Below are 27,838 nucleotides of genomic sequence, written 5' to 3'. Positions count from 1 at the left end.
AGTTCCCTGAGGTTCCTTCTGGAACTGAGGGGCCCAAAGCTGGACACAATATTCCAGATGTGGCCTCACCAGGTCAGAGTAGAGGGGCAGGGGAACCTCTGTCTACCCATTCACCACTTTCTAATCCACTCCAGGATGCCACTGGCCTTTTTGGCCATAAGGGTACATTGCTAGCTTATGGGCACCCTTCTGTCCACCAGGACCATCACGTCCTAGCCTGTGCTGCTCTCCAACACGTCAGTCTCCAACCTATACTGCTCCATAGAATTGCTGTTTCCCAGATGCAAGACTCCACACTTGTCCTTGGCAGATTTCATTTCTCCCCTCCCGACTCTCCAGCCTGTCCAGGTCTGACTGAATGGCAGCACAGCCTCCAGCTGTGTCAGTCACCCCTCGCAGTTTGGTGTCACCATCAAACTTATTTCTTCAGTTTTTGCTCCTTGCTTTAGTTACACAGAACAGGTAACAAAAGTATTTCTCCACACCCTCCCCAATATTTCTGTCTCTATGTGTGTGACTGGAGCCAGTCTGCAAGGCCAGTGAAACATCTGACATCAGATCAGTGATTCTGACAAATGCACACCAAAATTGGGGTTTAATAAAAAGTTCACAATGCTTCCAAAACAGAAGAGGATTTCCACAGCAGCAAAGTGTTAGTTCCCATTCCTGCATGATTCAGAGTTGAACAGAAAAGAGCTGTGTTATGATCAACTTCATTCCCTCTCCAAAATTCCCAGACAACAAATTCCCACTCCTCTCCAAGTATCTGCTACTCCCACCTTAAACATACACATGGCCTCAAGCAAAAATTCTCCATTTTGCCCCAAACATTAAATTCCTTCAGTTCAGAGATTTAACTACCACCAAACTACACAAGTTCTTAGGCTCTGCTCTGCTGCTGATGCTTCAGGCCAACCCTGGGCCTCGCTGCCTGCAGTCACTCTGAGCCTCCCTCCTCTTCCTGCATGTTACAGACTCACAGACTGGATTGGGTTGGAAGGGGCCTTTAAAGCTCATCCATTCCAGCTCCCTGCAGTCAGCAGGGACATCTACGACTAGAGTAGATGCTCAAAGTCCCAAACAACCTCACCTGGAATAGTGACAAGAGGAGACTTCTTCCACCTCTCTGGGCAACCTGGGACAGGCTCTCACCACCCTCACTCTCAAACATTTCTTCCTTCTTTCCACTTTCAATTTCCTTCTCTTAGTTTCAAGCCACCACACCTTGTCCTGTCATAACAGGCCCTGGGAAAAAGTCTGTCCCCAGCTTTCTTCTAGGGTCCTTTAAGTACTGAATGGAGGCAGTAAGGTCTAACCAGAGTATTCTCTTCTTCAGGTTGACTCAAAGAATTCCAGCACGGTTGGCACTGGAAGGAACTTCTGGAGATTATCCAGTCCAACCTCCCTGTTAAAGCAGGGGCACTCACAGCAGCTTGCCCAGCATCACAATGGCCAGGAAAGGGGACTCCACAACCACTCTGGGCAGCCTGCTCCTGGCCTCCAGCACTCTCACACCAAAGAATTTTCTCCTTCTGCTCAGGTGGAACCTCCCGGATCCCATATTGTGCCTGCTGGAGCACTACTGAAAAGAATCCGGCCTCATCCTCCTGACACTTTAGATATTGATCATCATTGAAACAATCCCTAAATAACTCCAACTTTCTCAGCCTGCCCTCACAGCAGAGCCTTCAGACCACTTCTGATCAGGAGGAACCACCCAGATGACATACCATCGACCATGCATCAGGTATCTGTGGATGATGCTCTCTCGTAAAATCTCTTTGTGAAACAACTGGCAGGAGAGGAAGACGATGAGAGTGGTCACAGCTTCCAGGGAAATGCTGTATGTAATGTCTCTGCAAGGAAAGAAAAAGGGGAGGGGAAGATAAACAACTACTCATTTACTGGGTTTGTTTACAAAGTGACTTCCAGGAAAAGTTGGTAGCTTCACCTGAGCTTACACCTTGTTTACCACAGAGCCAGGCTCCACTGGGAACACACAAACAGCGAATTCAGAAAACCCAGAATCCCTTCATGCCAGCAGTGAGCTGTTTTTCTTAGATAGCAGCATTATTTTGTGATTTGCCAAAACATCAGAAGATGTGAAAACACCGAGGAACTGCCCAGAACATTCCAGCTCTGATTTGCAGGCTACACTTCAATCTAAAAATAAGTAATGTATCTCAAAACTGAGTACTTTGTCCTGTTAAATGTCACAAAATCATTAAGATAAGAGTCAGGGAAATGTTTTGTCCCATCTACCAGGAAAAGTGGATCCTTCATAAAGGAAGAGAACACACAAATGATAGTTCAGGTCTAAGAAATGCTCAGGACATCAAGGTATAGCATAGTGGAGGAAAACAGCATTTGCCTCCTTAATCAACGATAAATTGCAGGCTACGTGAAACCTTTTAAGGTACAATGAAAGAACTTGGACATGAACCATTACCATTCTTGCTACCAACCAAAGATCATTTTTACCTCTTCCAAAAGTCAACAGACACTTCATTTGGTCCAACAGTGCCACTCTGTAACCCATTTTAAAGTTGCTCCCACTGTTACTGCTTAATTTCTGTGGTACCCTTCACAATTCGATATCAACAGAATTGCTTTGGCTGCAAGAGACCTCTAAGATCACCAAGTCCACCACTAAACCATGTTCCTCAGCACTGCATCTACATAGCTTTAAAATCCCTTACTCCAAGGATCACAGAATCATGGAATGATTCAGGTTGAAAGGTGTTGTAAAGATCATCTTGTTCCAACCCCCCCCGCCATGGGTAGAGACATCTGGAAGTGTTCAGGGCCTCACCCAACCTGGCCTTGAACACCTCCAGGGAGGGGGCATCCGCAGCTTCCCTGGGCAACATGTTCCAGTGTCTCATCACTCCCACTATGTAGAATTTCTTCCTAGTCTCAAAGACATTGCCCCTCATCCTGTCACTGCATGCTCTTGTCAAAAGTCCCTGCCCAGCTTTCTTGTAGCCTCTGAAGCCCCCTTCAGGTCCTGGAAGGCTGCTCTTAGGTCTGTTTGAAGCTTTCTCTTCTCCAGGCTAAAAAGCCCCAACCATTGCAGCCTGCCCCTCAGGAGTGGTTCTCCATCCCTCTGATCATCTTTGTGGCCTCCTCTGGACCTGCTCCAACAGTTCAGTGCCTATCTTACGACAGACACCAGAACTGGATGCAGTGCTCCAGGTGGGATCTCAGCAAAGCAAATAAGGAAGAAGAATTTCATGCATCATGGTATGCAGACAGGATAAGGTCAGCTCTTCAGCAGCAGCTCCAGCACGAGGTTTCTGAGTGAACACAGCACCACATATTTGGTCCAAGTCAAGAGCTGACTGGAATCACATTTACTGTCCCACAGTCCACACAACCACACCACCTCTAATACAAAAATGTTTTCAAAGGGAAGGTTATGCAAACTCACTGCACTCAAGTGTCTGAATGGGTAACATTTTAAGTTGTAGGTCAGGAAGAGACAAGCTGCTTCAATAACATTCTCCCTTCAAATCATGAAACACATTCTAAACAGCTGGAGTTTCTGTGAGCTACCTGACTATTTGCCCACTACTGAGGAAGTCAGCCTGTGAGAGTACTGGTAATTAGCTCAGGCTAGAGGTTACAATCTGACATGGCTGCATTACTGCAAATTCACTTCAGCCAGGAGAAAGCCTGAGTGCCTCCTCTCCAAAACTGTGATGCCTTGCAGTGAACACCCCAAGCAAAGCAAAGAAGATCAATATGTATTGATTGCTACAGGTTCAGCCACTAGCAAAGAAAAACATTTTCTATCAAAGCAGAAACAACATCTTGAAAAAATACCTTGTCACTAGAGGAAAAAAAAAGAAAATCACAAAATCATTTTGGTTGTAAGAGACCTTTCAGACCATCAAGTCAAAACACTAACTCAGCTCTGGCAGGTCACCACTAGACCTCAGCACCACAGCTTTGAAATCCCTCCAGGGATGGGGACGACACCACTGGGCAGCATGGGCCAGGTCTTGACAACCCTTTGCATTGAGAAATTGTTCCTCATGTCCAACCCAAGCCTCCTCAGGTGCAATTTCAGCCCATTTCCTCTTGCCCTACCACTTGTACCTTGAGAGAAGAGACCAACCCCCACCTGGCTCCTTCCTACTTTCAGGGAGCTGTAGAGAGCCAGAGGATCTTCCTTCAGCCTCCTTTCCTCCAAGCTGGACAAACCCAGGTCCTTCAGCTGCTCCTCACAAGAGCTGTGACACTTCACCAGCTTCATTGCCCTTCTTTGGACATTCTCCAGCCCCTCAATGTCCTTCTTGGAGAGAGAGGCCCAAAATTGAACCCAGTAGTCAAGCTCTGGCCTCACCAGTGCCCAGTGCAGGGGGACAATCCCTGTCTTGCTCCTGCTGGCCACATCATTGCTGATCCAAGCCAGGATGCTGGTGGCCTTCTTGGCCACCTGGACACACATTGGCTCATCTTCAGCCACTGCTGTCCAACACCCCTAAGTCATTGCCCACCAGGCAATGTCCATCCACTCTGCCCCAAGTCTGGAGTGTTGCAGGGCATTGCTGTGACCCAAGGGCAGGACCCAAGCCTTGCTGAACCTCATCCCATTGGCTTCAGCCCATGGATCCAGCCTGGCCAGATCTATTTGCAGAGCATTCCATCCCTCAAGCAGATCAACACTGCAGCCCCTCTTGGTGTCATCTGCAAATGTACAGAAGGTGTCTTGACCCTCTCATCCAGATCATTGATGAAGACATTAAAGAGAACAGGCCCAAACATTGAGCCCTGGTGAACATCACTTGTGGCTGGCTGCCAACTGGATTCCACTCCTCTCTCAACCACCTTTTCAGGCTTAGTCATCCAGACAGCTTATCATTAGCAAGGCTCAGGATACAAGAATGCCTCCAACTAACTTCATAATGAGAGCCTCTGCAATATCCTCTTGCTCACTTTGCTGAGAGGAAGCTGATTTTAGAGTTTATTGTCTTTTTTCTCCATTTCATTCATTCTTCCATATTTCTAACAAACCATACAAGTGGGATAGCAGAACTGATAAGATATTATGAAACTCTTTCCTATTCTTATAAGATTCAATGTAAAGACATAAAGAGGTTATTTTAATATATTAATTGATTTATTTTTTGTTTTTCAATCTGCTGTCAGTACCCTCGTGTGCCATCTGGAGTCCTCAGCACAGCACACACAGGGACCTGTTGGAGCAAGGCCAGAGTAAGCCACAGCAATGCTGGCAGGGCTGGAAGGGCTCTGCTGGGAGGCCAGGCTGAGAGAGTTGGGCTTGTTCAGCCTGCAGAAGAGAAGGCTCCAGGGAAACCTCCTGGTGGCCTTCCAGTGCTTCAAGGGGCCTCTAAGAAATCCAAGGACAGGCTTTTTCTGAGGGCCTGTTGTGACAGGACAAGAGGTGATGGTTTGAAACTAAAAGAGAGAAATTCAGAGTGGAAAGATGCAATAAATGTTTAACAGGGAGGGCAGTGAGATCTTGTCCCTGGTTTCCCACAGAGGTGTATATGTCCCATTCCTGGCACCATTGCAGGTGAGGTTGTCTGGGCCTGTGAGCAACCTGCTTCAGTTGCAGATGTCCCTCCTGAGTGCAGGAGGGTTGGACTAGATGACCATCAGAGGACCCTTGTGACCCAAAGAGGAACCTCTTTATTGTAAGGGTCACAGAACACTGGAACAGGCTTCCCAGAGACATTCTGAAGTCACCTTCCCTGGAGACTTTCAAGGCCTGACTGGATGCTTTCCTCTGTGATCTGTGTTAGATAGTATGGTCCTGCTCTGGCAGGGGGGTTGGACTTGATGATCTCCTTGGGTCCCTTTCAACCCCTAATATCCTATGTTCCTAAATACATCTGAAAGGAAAAAAGCAGAAGGAATTTCTGCATGCAGAAATCCATACAGCTCCATCCAGTTATTTCCATTTTCTTGCTATTGAAAATGCAGTTAGGGCACATTTAACTGCAGAAACATTCCACTCAGTCTCTAGAATCTGTTCAAATTAAATCTGCTGTGACATAAACTCAACCAGAGAACTCATAGCCAGGGTAAACACTCCACTAGTCACCCTTAATCTATCAGCCAAGGAAAAAGCTTCAGAATAAAATTATTTCCCCTACCAAGGGTCAAAGGCACAGTTTTTGTAGAACTGAACCATTTGTAAGGGGTCACAAGAACTACAAGGAACCTCTGCCAGCTTCAAAGAAAACTCTGTTTATTTATTTTGAAATACTATAGAATAGGGGAGGTGGGGTTTGAATTGATTTTCATTTTATTCATTGCTACTGGTCACAAAGAATGACTTGACATGGAATTTATGCTGAGCTCAAACTTCCTTTCAAAATCCTTTGCTGACAGAAAACTGGAGGAAACTAGAAATAATGAACTTGTGTATCAATTACACATCAGAGTTATTCAGCTGCTTAGTTCAGAAAACCTGAAGAACTGCAAGATCTTTTGAGCATCTTTGATTCTTTTTTTCCTTTCTAACAAACAAAAAAATCCACAGATGAAGCTCAAGCCCCAAATATACGGACTTCATAGAGCACTCTACAGTCTTTTTGTTGCTGTTGTTTTCCCTCTTGGATTTTCTCTTTTGGAGATTTCAATTTATATTCTCACTTTTCTCTATTTCTCTCTCTCCTTCCCACTGAAGGAAATATTCCCATATCAGGGATGGGATATTTCAGATAATACTGGTATCAGCCTAAAATATAATTCTTCCACAAGGAAAACAGTCTGGTACAGACAGAACTCTAGAACTCATGGCAAATGTTTCTCACCTGTATCTGGGACCTTTCCTGACCACAAGTAGCTGCAGACACATCCTATGCATTCCTTTAAAAATTCAGAGAATGAAAAACCATAGAGTAGAATGATAGAATTGTTTTCACTGGAAAAGACCTTCAAGATCATCAAATACAAACATTGCTGCATTTTCAAGACCAGCACTTAAAATCTCCCTCAGCACCACATTTACGTAACTTTCAAATTCCTCTGGGCATGGGGACTAAATCACTGCCCTGGCCAGTGTGGTCTAGGTCTTGTCAACCCTTTTACAGGAAGAAATAATTCCCCATGTCCAATCTAAACCTCTCCTGGTGCAACCTGAGGTCATTTCCTCTTGTCCTATCACTGCTTACTTGGAAGAAGAAACTTATTCCCACTTCACTACAACCTCCAAGCATTGATCACAACTTCCCTCTGTGGTCACATCATCACTCAGATTTATTCCCTGCCCACAAGAGAAAGATCTATGAAAGAGGAACCAGGATGACAACTGGGAACATTCTTGTGAGTAGGGCTTGTTACAAAAGGACAAGGGGTGATAGTCTACAAGAGGGAGGTCCAGACTGGAGAGAACGAAGAAATATTTGAGAGTGAGGGTGGAGAGAGCCTTTCCCAGGTAGCCCAGAGAGGTGGGAGATGTCCCATCCCTGGAACCATTCCAGGTGAAGTTGTTTGGAGCTGTGAGCAATCTGCTCCAGGTGCAGATGACCCCAATGACTGCATGGGGATTGGCCCAGATGACCTTTGAAGGTCCCTTCCCAAACCATTCTAGGATTTTGTGAAGCACAAAGGCAATGCAGAAAGAAATCTCATCTGGTAGTTCCAGTCAGCACTCTGAGGGCATGTGCTGTTGTAAACACTTTAATTACTCTATCAAGTTCAGCTATTTCCATGCCTGAGCGCACAGGGGCTCAGAGCTCATAAAGGATTTCACACTTCCAGAGCAAACAGGCTGAACAGTCAGAAGCAAACCTCTGCATTTCAACTCACACCACCAAAACCCTCCCAGTGTAAATGCTTTTTCCTGCACTTTGACCCTGTCAAAGCTGTTTACTCCGAGAATGAAAAGGTTAAAAGGTAACTCATTTTCTAATTTAGGAAATTTGCCAAAAAAGCTGATTCATAAAAAAAGAAACGAAAAAAACCCAACCTCTGAAATGGTACAGGAACCAGATCTCATTTCCCTGCTTCCTGAAGGCCCACCAGAAAGGTGAAAGAGAAGTCACCACTGAGAACAGGATAATTTCTGAACATTTAGAAGCAAACTGAATATGTGGTTATCAGTCTCAGGATAAAACAGCTCCAAGTGAACGTAATCTTTCCTCTTGGAATGGCTCCTAATTTGACACCCACTGATGGCAGACAGGCACTGTGGCAGACAGCAATGCGCTAAGCTCGTTACAGCTGCCTCCAAACATTTGGAAATGTCCCAGAGGGGCACTCAAGAAACACCAACTGGAAGCAGAGAGCATTGCTGACGTGTCCTGCTGCGTCTCCCTCATGCTGGGCATTCTGCACTGTGAGACACAATGAGAGGCAGAAAACGACTGAAGATGGAAATACTCTACAGGGGGCCTCAAAGGGATGTAAGTGACAGTTGGATTGAAGACCCTTTATTACAGAATCACAGAATGTTAGGGGTTGGAAAGGACCTCTGCAGATCAAGTCCAATCCCCTGTCAGAGTAGGATCACCCAGGGTAGATCACACAAGAACACATCCAGGAAGGTTTTGAAAGTCTTCAGAGAAGCAGAATCCACAACCTGTGGGCAGTCTGCTCCAGCACCCTCACCATGAATAAGTGTTTCCTCATGTTGAGGTGAAACCTCCTGGGTTCTAGCTTATACCCATGGTTCCTTGCCCTGTCACTGGGCACCATCAGAGCCTGGCACCTTCATCCTGATGCCCACCCCTCAGACATTCCTAAGAACCCCCCTCTCAGCCTTCTCTCCTCCAGACTAAACAGCCTCAGTTCTCTCAGTCTGTCCTCATAGAAGAGATGTTCCAGTCCCCCAGTTATCCTTGTAGCTTTCCACTGGACTCTGTCCAGCAGGTCCCTGTCTCTCTTGAATTGGGGAGCCCAGAACCATACTCAGTATTCTATGTGTGGTCTCACCAGGGCAGAGTAGAGGCAAGGAAAACCTCACTAGACCTGCTGGACACTTTTCTTAATGCACCCTAGGATGTCTTTGTCCCTCCTGGCCACAAGGGCACATTGCTGTCCTATGAAGAACCTGCTGCCCACTGGGACTCGAAGGCCTTTCTCCATGTAGGTCCCTTCCAGCAGGACAACCCTGAGTCTGCAGTGGTGTCTGGTGTCGTTCCTCCCCCCTAATGCAGAACTCTGCACTCATCCTTACTGAACTTCCACGAGGTTCCACTTCATCCAACTCTCACCTTGCCCAGATCTTGCTGGATAGCAGCACAGTCTGACAGAGAAAATCTTCCAAATAAGTATTTACTTGCTGCACCACCAACGAGCAGCAGCAAATAAAACTCTCTTTATACTCCTCAGATCTCTCCTACACAGAGTACAAGAGCCTTAAAAGTGTGAGGTTCCTCAAAGCAAAGCCAGACAAACCTCCTTCAGTTTGGATATTTTTGCTAGCTACCATCTAAGCCTCAACAGATGGAAGTTTCCCTTCGATGGTTAGACAAAGCTACCAAGTCAAATAGCTCTTCAAATCCTGGAGCTACTGTCAGCTAGACAAAGCTCCTTTAAAAGTCCCTTTTAAGAAAGCATTAGCCTGAATTAAAGTACAACTCCTGAAACAGGAGAGAACACAGTTCTTGAACTCTCTGCTGCTCAAAATCAGCAATGAAAAAAGCTTTAACTTCTCTCATCACCTGTACCTGACATTGCTCCCACACTGCAATGATCCTCCAGAGCTTCAAAAACAATTCATTTGCCCTTCTGCCTCCTACATTTGGCTTTTAAGCTCCTAGGAAATGTAGCAAGCAACCTTAAATGAGTCAGAAGACAGAATCACAAAATTCTCTAGGCTAGAAGAGACCTTTAAGATCATTGAGTCCAACCATTAACCTAACACTATCAAGTCGGCTGGCTAATTCCTGTCCCTCAGCACCACATTTACAACTACCTTTCAACTACCTCCAGGGATGATGATTCAACCACTACCCTGGGCAGCCTGTTCCAGGCCTTGACAATCATTTCCAGGAAGAAATTGTTCCTCATGTCCAAACTAAACCTCCCTTGGTGCAACTTGAGGCCATTTCCTCATGTCCTATCACTGACTCCCACCTGCCTCCAACTCAAGGAGCTGTAGAAAGTGAGAAGGTCTCTGCCCAGCCTCCTTTTCTCCAGGCTGAACAAGGCCAGGTGTCTCAGTGGCCCCTCACAACACTCGTGCTCTAAACCCTCTACCACCTTCACTGCCATTCTCTAGACACACTCCAGCCCCTCAGTGTGCTTCTTGAAATGAGGGGACCCAAAACTGAACCAATGATTCAAGATACGGCCTCACGAGGGCTAAGTACAGGGGGGACAATCCCTGTCCTGCTCCTGCTGGCCACATCATTGCTGATCCAAAACAGGATGCTGGTGGCCCTCTTGGCCACCTGGGCACACTCTTCAGCAGATGGACAGTGTGATGCCCCAGATGCCCCACTCTTCAGCAGATGCCCCAAGCCTGGAGCATTCATGGGGTTGTTGGGATTCAAGTGCAGGGCCCAGCACTTGGTCTTGTTGAACCTCATCCCATTGGCACAAGTCTATCAATCCAACTTGTCCATGTTCCTCTGTAGAGCCTTTCTACCCTCAAGCAGGTCAACACTTCTACTCAGTTCAGTGTCATCTGCAAACCCACTGAGGGTGCCTCAATCCCCTCCAATCAGATCACAGATGGACACAGAACTTGCCCCAGCACTGAGCCCTGGGGAACAGCACTGGTGACAAATCACCAACTGGACTGAACTCCATTCCTCACCACTCTTTGAGCCCAGCCTTCCAGACAGTTTGACTCAGCAAAGCACCCGCCCATCCAAGCCATAAGCAGCCAGATTCTCAGGAGGATGCTGTGGGACATGGTGTAAAAGCCTTTAGTAAAGTCCAGGTAGACACCACCCACAGCCTCTCCTTCAATCCACTGTCAGCATTTCAGTTTGGAAAGACTGCAACCTAAACCAGTTGTATCTACAGCAAATAATGGAACGTAACAGGAACACTCACTTCTACTAGCGCCACAGGGTGCTCCTTGCTCGTGATGTAACTAGATCACAGCACTTCATTTTCTTTCCCCCATATGCATTTAGAGCTTTTAATGAAGTGAAAATGTCCTGATAACAAGCAGATGTTCTCTCACGTGCACCAGCTCTTTGCAAGCTGCTGAAAGAAGCCTTCATAACTTAAAGCTTTGGGGGCTCTATCTCACAACAAACTGTTCGCTCCTACATAAAAGTCACAGAACTAAAGACCAAAGTCGCATCTTTTTTTGCTCACCAGGTCCGTTTAATCATTCATGCAGAGTCCTGAGGGCTGACACTTACAAAGCCAAGGAAGGAAAAAAAGGGAAAAGAAAAGCAGAGTATCTGTAACCTGCCCAAGGGAGCCATAAATCAAACATCAACCCAAGAGCTGTAAGGATCTAAATTCCTGAAAAGCAGTAATGCTGTAGATCCTATAAAATGTCTGAAAAGTAGATGTGAAACTTTGTTCCCTGGTGCTTTGTACAAAACAGCAGAGTCTGCTGTTCCAAAAGATAATTCAAGAGCTTTCCAATGACTCTCAGCTACAGAGCCAGAGTATCACAGTCCCTATTACAACCTGGTTTAGCTACACCAAGTCTAATGGTTTTAAAGCATATTTGTCCTTCTCAATACAAACTGAGTTGGATAAATAGTTTCTTAAATTCATAGAATCATGGAAGGGTTTGGGATGGAAGGGACTTTGAAGATCATCCAATTCCAATCCCCTCCCATGGGCAAGGACACCTCCCACTGGACCAGGTTCCTCAAGGCCTCATCCAGCAGCTGCAGGAAGGGACCATCCACAATCTCCCTGGGCAACCTGTTCCAGTGTCTCAGCACCCTCATTTCCCTGTATCACACACATTCCTTATTGAGTGAGATTGCTCCCCTGCATTTTCCAACTATCTATGAGTGTATTTTTGTAGGCAAATATAAGCTCATTCTGTCAAGCCTTCTACTAGAGCAAGCTCGGAGGTGAGAGCAAGACCTGCCCATGCTCAAGACTCAAGCCTTCATGAACTCACTACCCCTGCCAAGCCCAAACACTTACTCTTGCTTTTGGTCAGTGTGGAATAGGGGTGAAGATTATGTACCTACCTGCAAAACATGACACACAGGTGTCCTAATCCCTCCTCCTCCCAAACTATTATGTTACATAGAGAGAATCACTGAACCACACAATGGTTAAGGTTGGAGAGGACCTCTGGACATCACCCAGCCCAACATTCCTCCTAAAGCAGAGGCACCCACAGCAGCTTGTCCACAATCACAATGTCCAGGTGGCTTCAGAAGCTCTCCAGAGTAGACTCCACAACCTCTCTGGGCAGCCTGCTCCAGGCCTCCAGCACCCTCACAACAAAGAAGTTTCTCCTTTTGTTCAGGTGGACCCTCTTGGGTTACAATTCATGCCCATTGCTCCTTGCCTTGTCTCTGGGCACCATTGCAAACCGTCTGGCCCCATCCTTTTGACCCTCTTCCTTTAGCTATTGATGAACACTGATCACAATCCCAGAATGCTAGAGGTTGGAAGGGAACTCCAGAAATTGAATCCAATCCCCTTGCCAGAAGCAGGATCACCTGGGATAGTCTGCACAGGCACACATGCAGGTGGGTTTTGAAAGTCTTCAGAGGAGGAGACTCCACAACCTCTCTGGGCAGCCTGCTCCAGGGCTCCATCACCCTTACTGTAAAGAACTTTCTCCTCATGTTGAGGTGAAGCCTTCTATGTTCAGATCCCCTCTCAGACTGCTCTTCGCCAGGCTTAACAGCCCCAGGGCTCTTAGCCTTTCCTCCTCACAGAGATGCTTCAGGTTCCTCTGCAGTATCTTTGTAAACTCCACTGGACTTTCTCCAGAAGTTCCTTGTCTTTCTTCAACTCGGTAGTCCAAAACTGGGCACAGGACTTAAGAAGTGGCCTCAGTGGGTTGTTTAGCCTGGAGGAGGCTCAAGGGTGACCTCATTGCTGTCTACAACTACCTGAAGAGACATTGTAGCCAGGTGGGGGGTGGGCTCTTCTCCCAGGCAACCAGCAACAGAACAAGGGGACACAGTCTCAAGTTGTGCCAGGAAAATCATAGGCTGGATGTCAGGAGGAAGTTCTTCACAGAGAGAGTGATTGGCATTGGAATGGGCTGCCCAGGGAGGTGGTGGAGTCACCATCCCTGGAGGTTTTTAAGAAAAGACTGGATGAGGCACTTAGTGCCATGGTCTAGTTGACTGGATAGGTCGGACTGGATGATCTTGGAGGTCTCTTCCAACCTGGCTGATTCTGTGATTCTATGATTCTATTTTACTAGGGCGATTTTTGGGTTTTATTACTTCCCTCTTCCTGCAGTTCAAGGCAGGTTTGCACAGCCAGGGGCTGCTCCTAGCAGTGACCACACTGACGTGGATAGCTCCTGCCAAGGACTGGCTGCAGAAAGGCTCTGGCTGAGATTTGCTTCTGAGCACACCAAGGGCACTGCCACAGCTTGTGCCACACCTTGGAGGGCAGGAAGGCAGAGATGGCAGCTGTGGGGAGGAGCAGGCAGAACAGGTGACCCTCAACTGCCCACCAAGAGAGTGCAGCCCATGGGTGGAATCTTCAGGAGAAAGCTGAGGGATCACCAGCATTTCTTCCTCACTGGCTAGTGTCCCAAGAGGACTCTCTTGCTTCTGCCTTCAATCCTGGCTCCTGTGTTCCTGAATCCAGTTACAGAGTCCAGCTCTTGAATCTGGTTCCCATCTGCTGTTGAGTCCAGCCTGGGACTTCCCCAGTATCAGTGGTGACATCATTTCCGTCAGAGGTTGGGTTCTATATTGGTTTGTGAATCTTTGTCTCTGATTCACAGGATCATCCATCCCAGATAATTGAGATTCTTTCCCAGCCCATCAGTCTCTCTCCCTTCTTCCCTTTCTCCTTCTCTTTGGGAAGCAGAGGGGTTCATGGAGAGCCTTGGTCACTGATCTGGTGGCCCGCTCGGCCCTGATCCTAGACAGCTACTTCCATTCTCAGCAACCACATTCATACAGGAATAGAGACGCTGAGAGGTTCAGTTGCTTAGGAGGATTAAAACAAATCATGACTGTCTTAGAAAGACAGACTAAATGATACTGGACTCCACACACACACTGAGACTTCCAAGAAAATAAAATAAAGCCCTGCAGGATTTATGAGCTTGCTCATGCATCAGAGTCCTTTCACCCTTTTGTACTTCCTCTAATCTGCTCCAAACAAAAAGTCTATCTCTTCCAGGAAGTCCTGAGGAGTTCTGTAGCATGACACTCTAAACCATGCTGCTAATTCATTACACATACCTACACAAACCCCTCATGTCATGTTGACTGTGCTGTGTTTAATGAGAGCTGTGTTTCAGTAATAACTGCATCTTTGTCAGCCTTCCAAACACAAGAACAATCCCAAGTACAAAAAAAAGGCAGCATCAGAGCCACACACTACACTATGATGAATTATCTCTGATGCTTTAACTGGAGCACTACAGTATAGGCACAGACTACAATGCTATTTAGCACGAAAGATTAAAAAAATACATCTTTCACTAAATTTGTTTTGGGAAAACAGAAGTTAAACTTAACCTAGACAGGTGTAGAAAAGCATTTTTATTTCCAAAGTAAGTTCTCAAACATACAACATGCTGGATGTGACACAGCCGAAAAGTAATGTGGAATCCACATAGCCCAAAGACAGCAGAGGCATCAAAAAAGCCATGTAAATCAATTTGGAGATCTACAGAAAAAATCCACTTATTTCTAAGAATCACAGAATGGTTTCAGTTGGAAAAGACCTTCAAGTTCTACCATTAACCCAGCACTGCCAGGTCAACACTAAATCATGTCCCTCAGGAAAACATCTACATGGGCTATTTATTCCTTCCAAGAATGGAGACTCCACTGCCCTGGGCAGCCCGGTCTAGGCCTTGCCAACCTTTTCAGGAAAGAAATTGCTCATTTGGTCCCACCTAAACCTCCCCTGATACAACTTGAGGCCATTTCCTCTTGTCCTCCCTTACATCGGAGAAAAGACCAACCTCCAACTGGCTGTGACCTCCTTTCAGGGAGTTGTAGAGATCCAGGTGGTCTCCCCTCAGCCACTTCACCACCCCAGCTCTCTCAGTTGCTCCTCACCAGCGCTGTTCTCCAGACCCCTCACCAGCTTTGTTGCCCTTCTCTGGATATGCTCCAGCCGCTCCATGCCCTCTCCTTGGAGTGAGTAGTTTAGTAAATCATATGACTGACTTAACACAATTTATTAGCACACACACACAGAGTTTAAACCTCCACACGACTGCAGAAGAGCAATTTTTGTTTCCAGCTTACTGAATCCCCTGGAGGTGTGGTGACACTTCCAAGCTATCTTTCCCTGTACAATTAGCACAATCATTCCTAGACAGGTATTAGAAGTAACTGTGTACTGACAGAGGCACCGAAACAAACAACAGAACTCTTACAAAACAGATCAGGTTAGCTTCTGTGATGGTTTGAACTGGATGTCAGATGCTCATCACGTACTCACTTCTTCCAGTAGAATACTCAGGGCTGGTAATAGCAGCACGTCATTATCAGTACTGCATTACCTCAAGTATTTGAACATTATAACCCCATCAATCTAAGTTTATATTTGCTCAGTTTGTACAGGGAGGATGAAAACAAAAAAATTAAACTTACAAGAGAGGAATTTCAACAATGAGCTGGATGAGGCAACACAGCAGCTCTTCTATGAGGTCTTCACACTCTGTTCCTGAAAAGAAGCAGAGGATTTCTGCATTTTCAAACAGCAAAAGAAACCAAAGACTTAAACACATAGATGCAAAAGATCAATGTTTAATTATGCAACAAAAGGAGAGACTACTCCTGCTTCAGGAGGTTCATTCTTCACTGAAAACAGTTGGGATTATCAGCGTTTTTTAAAGGACCTGTAACAAAAACACTTGCCAGAGTCACTGGGGAAAAGAATTTGTCATATTGAGCCCAGTTTGCTTCAGTATCTCAATCATGTGATGTGGATGAGGAGATGAAGGCACCCTCAGTGAGTTTGCTGACAACACCACGTTGGGCAGAAATGTTGATCTGCTTGAGAGTAGGGAAGCTGTGCAGAGGTACCTGGACAGGCTGGATTGATGGACCGAAGTTAGTAAGATGAGGTTTAACAAGACCAAGTGCTGGGTCTTGCACCTGAGACATAACAACCCCACAAGAGTTGGGGTGGAATGGATGGAAATTGCCTGGTGGAAAAGGACCTGGAGGGGCTGGTCAGCAGCTGGCTGAAGATAAGCCAGCATATGCCCAGGTACTTTGGCCCTTCCAGAGAAGGGCAATGAAGTTGGTGAAGGGTCCAGAGCACAAATCTTTTGAGGAGCAGCTGAGGGAACAGGGGTTGTTTAGTCTGGAGAAAAGGAGGCTGAGGGGAGACCTTTGGCTTTCTACAGCTCCCTAAAAGGACACTGGAGTCAGGTGGGAGTTGGTCTCTTCTGCCAAGGAACAAGTGATAAGACAAAGAAATGGGCTCAGGTTGGACATGGTGAACAATTTCTTTCCCAAAAGGGTTATCGAGCCCCAAACCAGGCTGCTCAAGGGCACTGGCAGAGTCCCTGCCTCTGGAGGGGTTTCAAAGCTGTGCAGATGTTGTGCTGAGGCACATCACTTAGAGGTGACCTCTCAGCTCATCCAGAGTCTTATTCTGCTGTCAAAACAAAACTATAAAGAGAAACCCACAGCACAAAAAGTGTGAAGTTTCACAGGGTGAACCGGGCTAACAGCAGTTTTTGCCTTTGCCTTAGCCAGCAGGCATTACAGCACAACAGTTACCCAAATACTCCTCTATTTCACGTTTTCCAATAAATAAGCCTTGCAAATAAACACAACGTTACAGCCAGGTTATGGCCTTGTAACTCTGTTTAACCCGTGTCTGTTCCTCAATCCAGGGCTCAGTTCTAAGAAGCACACTGGAGGGAACACTCACAGTAAAGCAAAAATCGTTCCACAATCAGTTTATACAAAACACATTAAAAACTGTCACCTAGTGAACTGAATGTCCAAGAGGAAATAGGGTTTTTTTATCATGGAAACATGGTTTCCTTTATCTAGAATCCCCCATGAGTAACACAATGAAGCTCTTGTTAGTAAAGACTGAGAACTGCAAGAAGTATTTAACCTTAGACAGAAACCAGAGCCAAAACTAAGCCCAGATATTGTCTTCTAAAGTAATTTGAAACTGACACTTTCCTAACAGTATTTGAAGGCAGAAAATGCTAGGACAGTCAGGCTGTGCTCAATTCCCAAATGGCTCCTATTTTTTTTTCTCTTCACAATTGAGGGAAAAGAGGAGAAGAAAATGATGAAAAAGCAAAGAGATTTCATATCAAGAATATAATTTGTCCGTGCCTCATTTCAGTTACATTATTTGAATATGAGAGGGCTCTTCCCCAAAACATAATAAAACTAAAGCCAAGATTGAAACTCCTGAGTTCTAGTTCATGCCCATTGCTTCTTGACCTGTCACTGGGCATCACTGAAAAGAGTCTGGCTCCATCCTCTTGCCCCCATCCTTTGACTCTTACTGAGCACTGATTAGATCTCCTGTGGGGCTGCTCTTCTCCAGGCTCAAGAGCCTCAGTGCTCTCATCCTTTTCCTTCTCACAGAGGTGCTCCAGGCCCCTCAGCATCTTTGCAGCCTCTACTGGACTCTCTCCAGTCATTCACCATCTGTCTTGAACTAGAGAACTCAGAACTGAACACAGATGAGGCTCAACTATGGCACAGCAGACGAGAGAAGAAGCTCCCTTCACTTGCTGGCCACATTCTTCTCAGTGCACCCCAGGACACCATTGGCCTTCTTGGCTACAAGGACACTTAGCTGCTTCACGGGCAATATGCTGTGCATCAGCACGCTCAGATCCTTCTCCACAGAGCTGCTTTCCAGCAGCTTGGCCCCTCACCTGTCCTGGTGCAAGAGGTTGTTCCCCACCAGGCACAGGGCTCTACACTTGCCCTTGCTGAACTGAACGAGGTTTCTGCCCACCCAGCTCTCTTAATTGCTCTACTAAGTGTCATTCAACTTCAGTAATTAATGTATCCTTTTCCCCATTGGGGCAGACACATTCTTGTTCAATTCTTGTCTTTCCAAAACAATGGGGAGCACATTTGCCAAATCTATAACGTGCTAGAGAGCTATAAACAGGGAACACTGTGTTTTCCTCAACAATGCCTTCCTCAACCCCAGGATAAAGACTGCATACAACACTCAGCCATATTAATAGGTCATGTACTCAGACCAAAGACAGGCATAAAGCCTGGGGATGTAGAAGAGTGAATCAGTCCAGATATGATCAGAGAGAGGAATCATTGGTGTTATCTTCTAAACTTCACACTTCACACCGGTATTCCTTTCAAAAGGTCCAGTTATGCTGCAGCACCATTTATTATCAGCCACTGACTCACAGAAACGCTTTAGTTGGAAAAGACCTCTGAGATCATCAAGACCAACTAGTAACACAGCACTGCCAGGTCATCACTAAACTGAGTCCCTCAGCACCCTATCCCCAAGGCTATTCAGTCCCTCCAAGGACAGGAATTCCACCACTGCCCTGGGCAGCCTGATTCAAGCCTTGACAGCCTTTCTGGTGAAGAAAGGGTTTTTAAATCCTCAAACATTGGCTACTGACATTGTGGGTTCTTTGGTTTTTTTTGTGAGGTTTGCTTGTTTTGACTTTCGGGATAATATAGAAGGGAAAATAATCATTTTCAATCTTTAAACACTTTCCCAAGGTTACATAGATGACAAATGCTCAATTAGCACACATTACATGAGCAAAATGGTTTAACCAGAGGAAAATACATATTCCAGAGACTTTCACTTATAATAATACAGCCCACTTTCATTCCTGGCCATAACACAGGGTCTATAATGTAGGCAGCAAAAATGCCTTTTCTCCTTAAGAACCCATATAGCCTCACCCTTCTAAACACTCTACATGAGGTCGAACAGGGCTCTGAGCAACATGATCTAGCTGAAGCTATCCCAGTTTATTACAAAAGGTTTGGACTAGGTAACCTTTAAAAGTGCCTTTGAACCCAAACCATTTTGAGATTCTGATGTAGTTGTGCTGTGTGCCACTAAATGGGTTTATTGACCTTCCACGGATAGGGCACCCACCACCTCTCTGAGCAACTTGGGACAGGCTCTCACTACCCTCAGCCTCAAACATTTCTTCTTGCTCCCCACTCTCAATCTTCCTTTTTAGTTCATACCATTAGTCTCTCGCCTTGTCATAACAGGCCCTGAGAAAAAGTTTGTCCTCAGCTTTCTTGAACAAGCCCAACTCTCTCAGCCTGGCCTCCCAGCAGAGCCCTACAGCCCTGCCAGCATTGCTGCAGCCTTCTCTGCTCCAACAGGTCCCTGTCTATGCTGTGCTGAGGATGCCAGAGCTGGCCCTGGCACCCTATGGGCATCTCAGCAGAGGGGCAGAATCCCCTCCTTGCAGGTGCTGTCTGGGATCAAACCAGGACACGTCTGGTTCCAGGCTGTGAATAACACTGCTGGCTCATGATGGCGGTCAATATGTTATTAAAATCTCTCACCACATTTCCAAGGGTTCTGTTTCACATGTAAGGTAGAATGGAAGATGCTGCGCACTCAACTACATCAGACTCTAAGGTCAGTTTCACTATTGACTCCACACTTTCCACCTCAAAGGTTGTCTCACATAACAAGCTTGTTTTATCTATTTAATTTCTAGGTTTAAAGTAAAGCTTGGGATTCTTCACAAAGGGCACAATCAGAGAATTCATTAGACTGAAAAAGACTCTTGGAATCACTGAGTCCAGCCATTTACCTAACACTAATAAGATCACCCCTGTGCCATGTTCCTCAGCACCATGCCTGTAAATACCAGTACTCTTTTACTTTCCTGAGGGATATGCTTCCCAGCTCTGGTGTCCACCTACCATAGGAGCCTGCCGTTTTCTCCTCATATGTGAAATGAAGCTGCAGCTCCTCTTCTGACATTTGGCTGATGAATACTTTCAGCAAACAGCAAATAATAAACAGTGCATTGTGAGCCTGCCAGATAAAGAGGTGACTAGAAGAGAAGCATAAAGAAACAAGACATCAGCAATGCTTAACTTGGAGCATGCATCAAACCATAAGAACATACATTTCAGGCTAGAAAAATGGGTTCCTACAGGTGAAGGAAGGAAAAGGCAAGTGCTCAAGCAAGGAGAACTTCAGCTGATGCTACAGTAAGAAAATTCCAAATGTGTATAAGGGGAGTATTTTTATTTTCCCCCAGAGGATGCAACCTTACTCCTAACTACTTTGTCATTGTCAAAAACACTACTATTGTCAGAAGCACTACACCTGAAAGAGCTCACTAGATAGCTCAGTATACTTATAAAGGTTTCTAGGTACTCAATCCACTCAATCCACACCTTTAAAGGCTTCCTATAGCTGTGAGATGAAAGCTGCTCTGGATCTCTGAACCATAGGACTTTTCCCAGTCAAATAGCCTTCAGAAGACCACAAGTACTTATGGACTTGAGGAGCACCAAAAAGCAAGACTTCTGTACGTAACATAGGTAGATACTTCCCAAGCTTTCTGAATGCAAGGGCAATAGATGCTCATCACATTTAATTGAGTCCCAGTAAGCAGCAGCTGGGAAGCCCATGTAAGAGCATGGAGTTCCAGCTCTTGCTTGAAGGCATGATTTAAAACATTTCTGCGTTAAAGCAGAAGGAGCTACCCAAGTGGGAATGAGTTACTACAGAATGGTTTCGGTTGGAAGGTTGGATGACCTTTAAAGGTCATCCAGTCCAAGTCCTTTGCACTCATCTGGGACATCTGCAACAAAAGCAGGTTGCCCAGAGCCCCAACAACCTTCCCTCAAATCCATTAATGAGTGGGGCATCTCCCACATCTCTAGGCAACCTGGGACAGGCTCTCACCACCCTCAGTCTCAAACATTTCTTCCTTCCCTCCACTCTCAATCCCCCTCTTTTAGTTCAAACCATCACCTCTTGACCTGTCACAACAGGCCCTGGGAAAAAGTCTGTCCCCAACTTTCTTAGAGTTTTCTTGAAGTACTGAAAGGCCACCAGACGATCTCCCTGGAACCTTCTCTTCTCTAAATACAAGCCAAAAGTTTGAGGGCAGTCCTGGTAGTAAGGGGGCATCAAAAAGAAAAAAAAAATCTTTCCTTTTGAAACTTCAGATCTACTGAGAGCTGGAGATTTACCCATGGCTCTGGAGGAACCATCTCAGAAAGCTGCCTGGAAAAAACAGGCACTGCTGCACATGAAACCTCTCAGAGTTCTTTTCTACTGCTGCAAGAGGTAAGCAAAATACATGGCAGCTTCACGACAAGATTTACAAGCAATGTCTTTATCTAGAAGTTTGTTTTTAAATACAAGACAGTCTTACCCAAGATAAAATCCTGGTTCATACATTAAGATTTAGCTAAAAAATCAAGTAATTCCTCAGCAGCTCTAAACCAGTAGCAATCTCAAATCACACTACTTGAACACTAATGTGCTTATGTAACACAGAAAATCAGCACAGGTATGTTGGGAGTTTCCTCCTCTTCCCCTGTGGTTGGAGAAGTACCAGATATTTGTTCTATTTCACACAAGGTGTGCTAGTTTGAGGTGAACTGCAGTATTTTAAAAAGAGAAATTAGATTGTAGGCTGTGAAAAGAAAACAATGGTGATGTCTACTTCAATCATAGGCTTGCTGAGAGGTATAAAAACAAGAACACAAATATAGACAAGACAGAGTCTGGGGGTCTCTGTCAGTGTCTGTGATTTTCTCCCTGGGTCCCCGCCCCTTGCTGATCTTTGCAGCTCACCTTGACCATAAGGCATACTCTGGGATAAGGTAGAGGAGTGGAAAGAAGGTGGAAGGGTGGTTGGGAGCCCCTGCTGGGGACTCTGATTTCTGGGAGGGCTGTTGTGTTTCTGTATTACCTTTAACTTGTATTTTTCTGTATATAGCTGTATATATTTGCGATATATTGTAAATACCTACTTGTATATTGTGCTAAGCTGTAAATATAGCTTCATTCCTTAACTTCCAGCCATCTGAGTCTATTCCAGTTGATTTCATAAGAGTGTGGGGGCAGGTAACTCCCAAACAAACCATTGCACAACGATTTAAGAGAACCCTAAATTTGTTCTGTGACTATTTTAACCAGTAAAGCAGAAAACTGAAGAGCTAGTGGCCAAAAGGAACAAGCCAATTGTGGTACAGTACACAGAGCTCTTTCCTGGATACTTACTTCTGGCATTCTGCTGAAATTTTCAACTCTTTGGTTCTAGACAGAAAGACTTTAATCAATGACCCAAGGTTTCCTGTTCGAGGGTTCTTCTCAACTAGGTCAGGAAAGATAAAACATGATTATGTAGCATATGTAAGTCAGCACCATTTAGTTCAAACAATATACAGAATGAAAACAGATTTCAAAGGCTAAATTATTTCTACATAAAGCAAAATATGTTTTTCTTTACAGCTGCTGTTTTCCTATCAAGATTCTCTAGTACTACTCCATAAATAAACACACTTTTTCACCCTAGATTTAAAACATCCCTAATGTGGAGCACAAACTGCTTCCTTTCCAAGTCTTGTCTCTACCATAACAGCCTCCTGTCAGAAAAGCTGGGCAAGTTTTCACAACTGGCTTTTACCTTCTGGAAACAAACAAGGAAATCCCTTCTTGTCATCCTCTAATTCATCCCCTTCACTGATCACTTTAGAGGGCAGAAGGGAAAGGAGCTAATAGGGATGGAATTACTTGATCCAAATCTTCTGGTTTAAAGTTCAAGTTCTACAAAACAGTTAGTGATGGAAGTTTCTAAAATGTTGGGACATACATAAACACACTCTTGACACAACTTTAATCTCACTAGGGGAAGACAGGCAAGTAGAGTTTACTAAAGACATGAATGTGCACACCATTTTTCTGATACACCACACTGGTCAAGATGTTCCAATTTCTCCTCACCTAAAGACTTGCAGACTGAGATGGTGGCTTCTTCCAAGAGCTTCAAGTCAGCACTAGGAGGGGGGAGGGGGGGAGGGAAAGAAAATAAAAATGATTACACAAAGAATCGTGTTCCTGTACTCATTACAAAAGAGTAGTCAAATATTTCTGCAAATCACTTCATTCTACCACTCTGTGAGCTGGTGTACAAAGATACCACAGCCTCACTGAGGTGAGAAGAAACCTCTGGAGGTCATTTTCTCCAACCTCCCTGGTCAGTCAGAGCCACTTAAAGTTGGCTGCCATCACCAACTCAAAATCCAAGTGGCTTTTGAGTATTTCCAAGGACAAAGACTCCACAATCTCTCTGTACAACCCATTCCTGTGCTTGGTCATCCCATTATCAGGTAGAACACCACACATACAAACTACAGAGTGCCCCACTAAAAAGAACAATAAAGCTCTCAAGCAGGACCTGCTGACAACTACTGAGAGCTAACACCAGCTGCATCAAGCATGTAAAAAGACATTCTTACACTTCTGCCACTACAGACCTACCAGCACAGAGCAACTGGTCCTTGAAAACAAAACAGAAGAATACGCGGGAAGTGTACTTTTCCTCAAGGGAGGGGAAAACAACAAATAACAAAATACTGAGTCCAGTAACACATTCTTGCTCTCTGCATCTCCTCAAAAGACCAGGTGGGGTTGGTCTCTTCTCCCAAGGAGAAAGGGACAGCAAAAAAAACAAACAGCCTGGAATTGCACCAGGAAAGGTTCAGGTTCGACATGAGGAACAATTTCTGCCCCAAAAGTGTTGTTGAGGCCTGGACCAAGCAGCCCAGGGCAGAGGCAACATTCCTATTCTTGGAGGGAATAGAAAGCCATGTAGATGTGGTGGTGCTGGGGGACATGGTTTAGTGGTGACCTAGCAGTTCTGGGTTAATGGTTGGGTTCAATGATCATCAAATCACAAGACCTTTGAGACCATCATGTCCAACCATTTGACATGTTTGGTACTAAACCTTGTCCCTCAGCACCACATCTACACCTTATATAAACACTTTCAAGAAAAGTGATTGCACTAGTTCCCTGAGCGACCTGTACCATGCCTTAACAACTCTTCTGGGGAAGAAAATATTCTTCATGACCAACCTAAATCTCTCCCAACACAACTTGAGAATTTCCTCGTCTCCTATAACTTTTTACCTGGGAGAAGAGACCAACTCAAAGCTGGCTTAAGCCTCCTTTCAAGGAACCATAGAGAGTCAGAAGGTCTCCCCTCAGCCTTCTTTTCACCAAGCCAAATAATCCCAGGTCCCCCAGACACACCTCAAAAGAATTCTGTTCTAAACCCTTCACCAGATTTGTTGCCCTTCTTTGGAGAGCATCTTAAAAGTTTCTTACAATCAAAACAATTCTGTAATTCTATTAAGCAATATGAGGGTGTCCCAACATTAACATCTCTTTGGGCAACCTGGGACAGGCTCTCACCACCCTCAGTGCAAACATTTCTTCCTTCTCTTTAGTCTAAATCTCCCTCTTTTATTTCAAAACCATCACTCCTTGTCCTGTCACAACAGGTCCCAGTGCTCAAGCTACCAGAGAAGATTATAGAGCCCCCACACTGGCTCAATTAACATCTAGTCTAACCTGTGAGATTTGTAGTCCTGGAGTTCTCCAAATGAAAAGCCAGTCAAAGAAAACCACAGTTCAGTGCTCGAAGACATAACATAGGATGAAGAATTTCAGAGCTACTGCAACTACCTCCTTGTAATTAAAGGTTAGAAAATCACCATCCACAGAACAAACAGGAAAGCAGTAATGTAATAAGACCTGAAGAAGTTTGAAGCCTCTAAAAGCCGGTGGTGTGGCCCCTATTCAAGCCCTCTTCTTATCAAAAAACATTGTAAAACTTAAAATGCTGCCCTAATAAGATTGCTAAAGTCGCTGCTGCTTCCTAAGCAGCCAAGTTTCTGATAAGTAACCTAATTCATATAAAAACCATCAGAGAATGAAGACAAAAAGGTGATGTGGTACTGCACCCACTCACTCGATCCCATTTTGGCAACCACTCACAGCTCTGCCAGCCATCTTCTGCAAGGAAGTGGTGATGGGAAACAGGCCCACTTCTTTCTGCTGTGAAATATGGATGGTGGTCCAGCTGACAGCACACTCCTAAGGACTCCTGCATCAATCAGATTAAAGAGTGGTGTGGTGTGGGAAGCCCCTAAACTAGGTCCTCCTGCTGAAAGCCCACATGGTGCCATGCTCTTGGAAGATGCTGACTTTGCCTGAGCCCTGTCCAAACTCCTGAGGCCTGGAAGTGGAGGTAAAGATTGTGGTAGGAAGAGCAAACAAAAGAATTATTGCAAAGCTTTCCGGTAGGAAATGCTTCAAGAGAGGGACATCAAAGCTTTTAAGGTGCTTGCAAATTTGGCTGTATTTAAGCTTAATATAATGTGTAGGGAGCTGACATCTGAAGACAACTTCAGATTGTGCAGGCTGGCTTCTTTGATATTGAGTATCTACATTCGTTGAAACATAAGGAACAGAAAGAACAAAGTTATATTTTCATCTGTATTTTTAAACTGTCAGACTCAGTCTCAAAGGTGGTCTCTTATTTCAGCACTAAAGACACACAGAGTAATTAAAAACAAATGTTCTCAAGCTAGAACACCCCCACCAGCAATTACAGACACCACAAATTTCTAGGTCTATGTGAAACAAGGACTTGTAGAACTTCTTTTTAATAGAAAACATTCTCCATTTGTCCAGCTGGCTGCTTGTCATCAGGATGTTTTCCTTCCTCAGAGCTGACAGGCGCGGTGAAGATTATATTGGACATCAGCTCCACAGAGAGTTCTTAGGTACTGACTAATCCTGATCCAAACCAACGTGAGCCCACTCCCACTATGCTAAGATGCTGGAGACTTTAGTAAGATGGCCTGAGTGATTGTTGTCATTGCTGCAGCTTGTAAACCACAAAGGTAGACCTGCTCTGAATGACCCTGCTTTACCAGGGGGGTTGAATGAGATGATACCCAGAGTTCCCTTTCCAGCCCTCACCACACTGGGATACAGCTTTTAATTATGGTTCATCTTCTTCCTAATTTCTAAGTATCTGAGTTATCTGTGTTTTAAAAGATAGGATTCTTTTAGGGTTTGGGTTTTTTCCTTCCCTTTGAGTTATTAAAAACAACACAAACCCCTGAAACAAATTCCACAGAATTGCTTAATGTCTACGAGTTACCAGGATCAAAACCAGTGGTAAACCTTCTGATCTTCAGCAAAGCTTTAAATGCTTTAAATATTCCTTTTCCTACCACAATTAATTTTAATGTTCAAAAATTAACTACAAGCCATTCACCCTTATTCACAGAATCCTTGAATGGTTTGGGTTGGAAAGGACCTTTAAAGGTCATCTTTTCATTTCAAACCATTGCCCTTGCCCTGTCACAACAGGCTCTGCTCAGAAGTCTGTCCCTAGCTTTCTTAGAGGTTTCTTTAAGTATTGGAAGGCCACCAGAAGGTCTCCCTGGACCTTCCATTTTTCCAGGATGAGCAAACCCAACTCTCTCAGCCTGGCCTCATAGAAGAGATGCTCTACACAACACAAACTTACCTGTGTGTACACAACCTTCACACAACACAAACACAACACTGAATTTTGTAATTCTCAAGACTGGGTAGTATCACCTTGAAGTTTTCAGTTCACACAACAGAAACCCCTATCGAGGAGGGACTATGGCAGAACATCCATCCCCACCACACACATACAGTGAAATGGTGTTCATGGAGACCTGGAGCAGGCTGCCCAAAGAGGCTGTGAAGTCACCTTCTCCAGAGAGATCCCAAACACCCCTGGCTATTGTGATCCTGGGCAAGCTGCTCTAAGTGCTCCTGCTTTGGCAGGGGGGGATGGGCTTTATGATTTCCAGAGGTCACTTCCAAGCCCTATCTTACTGGGATCCTGCTACATCTCCAAGGATGAATTCACGGAGAAAGTATAGAGGGAAGGGTACAGAAACAGAACCCAATTCAAAGTACCTGGAGCAAAATCTAGCAGTGGCTTTTTTCTCTTACCTTAGCTTTGAAAGAAAAAAAAGTGAGAGACATGGAAACCTGTTGGCCACACTCTTCCTAATGCACACCAGGACACCATAGGCCATCTTGGCCACAAGGGCACATTGGTGGCTTATGGGTAACTTCTTGTCCATCAAGACTCTGAGGACTTTCTCTGTAGGGCTGTTCTCCAGCAGGTCACTTCCTAACACACATGGGTGCTAGGCGTTACGACACCCCAGTTGCAGTACCCTGCACTTGTTCTTGCTGAACTTCATAAGGTTCCTCCCCACCCAACTCCTTGGATCCAGCAAACATGTGAGGTGCATAATTACTTCCTACATGCTTAAGTAAAAAAAATCAAGCTTAACAGAAATTCTTGCCTCATTCTGTGACATGGCAGCCAGAATTCCCAAAATCCTTCATACAAGGCAAGAAATTATTTTATTTGCCTTTGTTTTATGTAGAGGGCAGACTCTCAGACTTCAGCAAAACTAGAATTAACAATAATAGTGACATTTTCTTCCTGCCAGCACAGAATAAAGGAAGAAAACGAGTTTATTGTGTTTGATTCTAAAGGTACCAGCAGATGTGTACAGGGTTAACCTTCCAGAGGAAGTGACCTTGAACCTGACCCTAGGTGGTCTTGACCCCTCCCCAGGGTGTGGGTCTGAACACTACGAGGTGATGGTTAGCCCACTCCCCCTTCCTGTCTAAAGAGCCATAAAAGCAGGGGGACTTTCTGCTCTCTCTGTGCTCCCTGCTTACCAGCATCACCATCCTGTTCCTGGTTCTCTTTGTT

The 27,838-nt window shown here is 45.1% G+C and overlaps 1 protein-coding gene across 2 annotated transcripts in view; it reads right to left on the bottom strand.

The window, feature by feature from the left end:
* The window catches only part of DYM (dymeclin), a 265,771-nt gene that overhangs the window by 214,138 nt on the left and 23,795 nt on the right, over nt 1–27,838 (bottom strand). For both annotated transcript variants that reach the window (XM_064176432.1, XM_064176434.1), the window contains exons 3-7: nt 22,993–23,045; nt 22,270–22,363; nt 19,944–20,077; nt 15,666–15,738; nt 1,731–1,856 (exon numbers count right to left, since the gene is read on the bottom strand). In XM_064176432.1, the coding sequence (XP_064032502.1) occupies nt 1,731–1,856; nt 15,666–15,738; nt 19,944–20,077; nt 22,270–22,363; nt 22,993–23,045 (480 nt within the window). The remainder of the gene's footprint in view (nt 1–1,730; nt 1,857–15,665; nt 15,739–19,943; nt 20,078–22,269; nt 22,364–22,992; nt 23,046–27,838) is intronic.

The sequence above is a fragment of the Pogoniulus pusillus genome, chromosome Z (genome assembly GCF_015220805.1).
Source record: "Pogoniulus pusillus isolate bPogPus1 chromosome Z, bPogPus1.pri, whole genome shotgun sequence".
Lineage (NCBI taxonomy): Eukaryota > Metazoa > Chordata > Aves > Piciformes > Lybiidae > Pogoniulus > Pogoniulus pusillus.
Note: the sequence above shows the minus strand (reverse complement) of the source record. Positions and strands in the feature narration are given on the sequence as shown.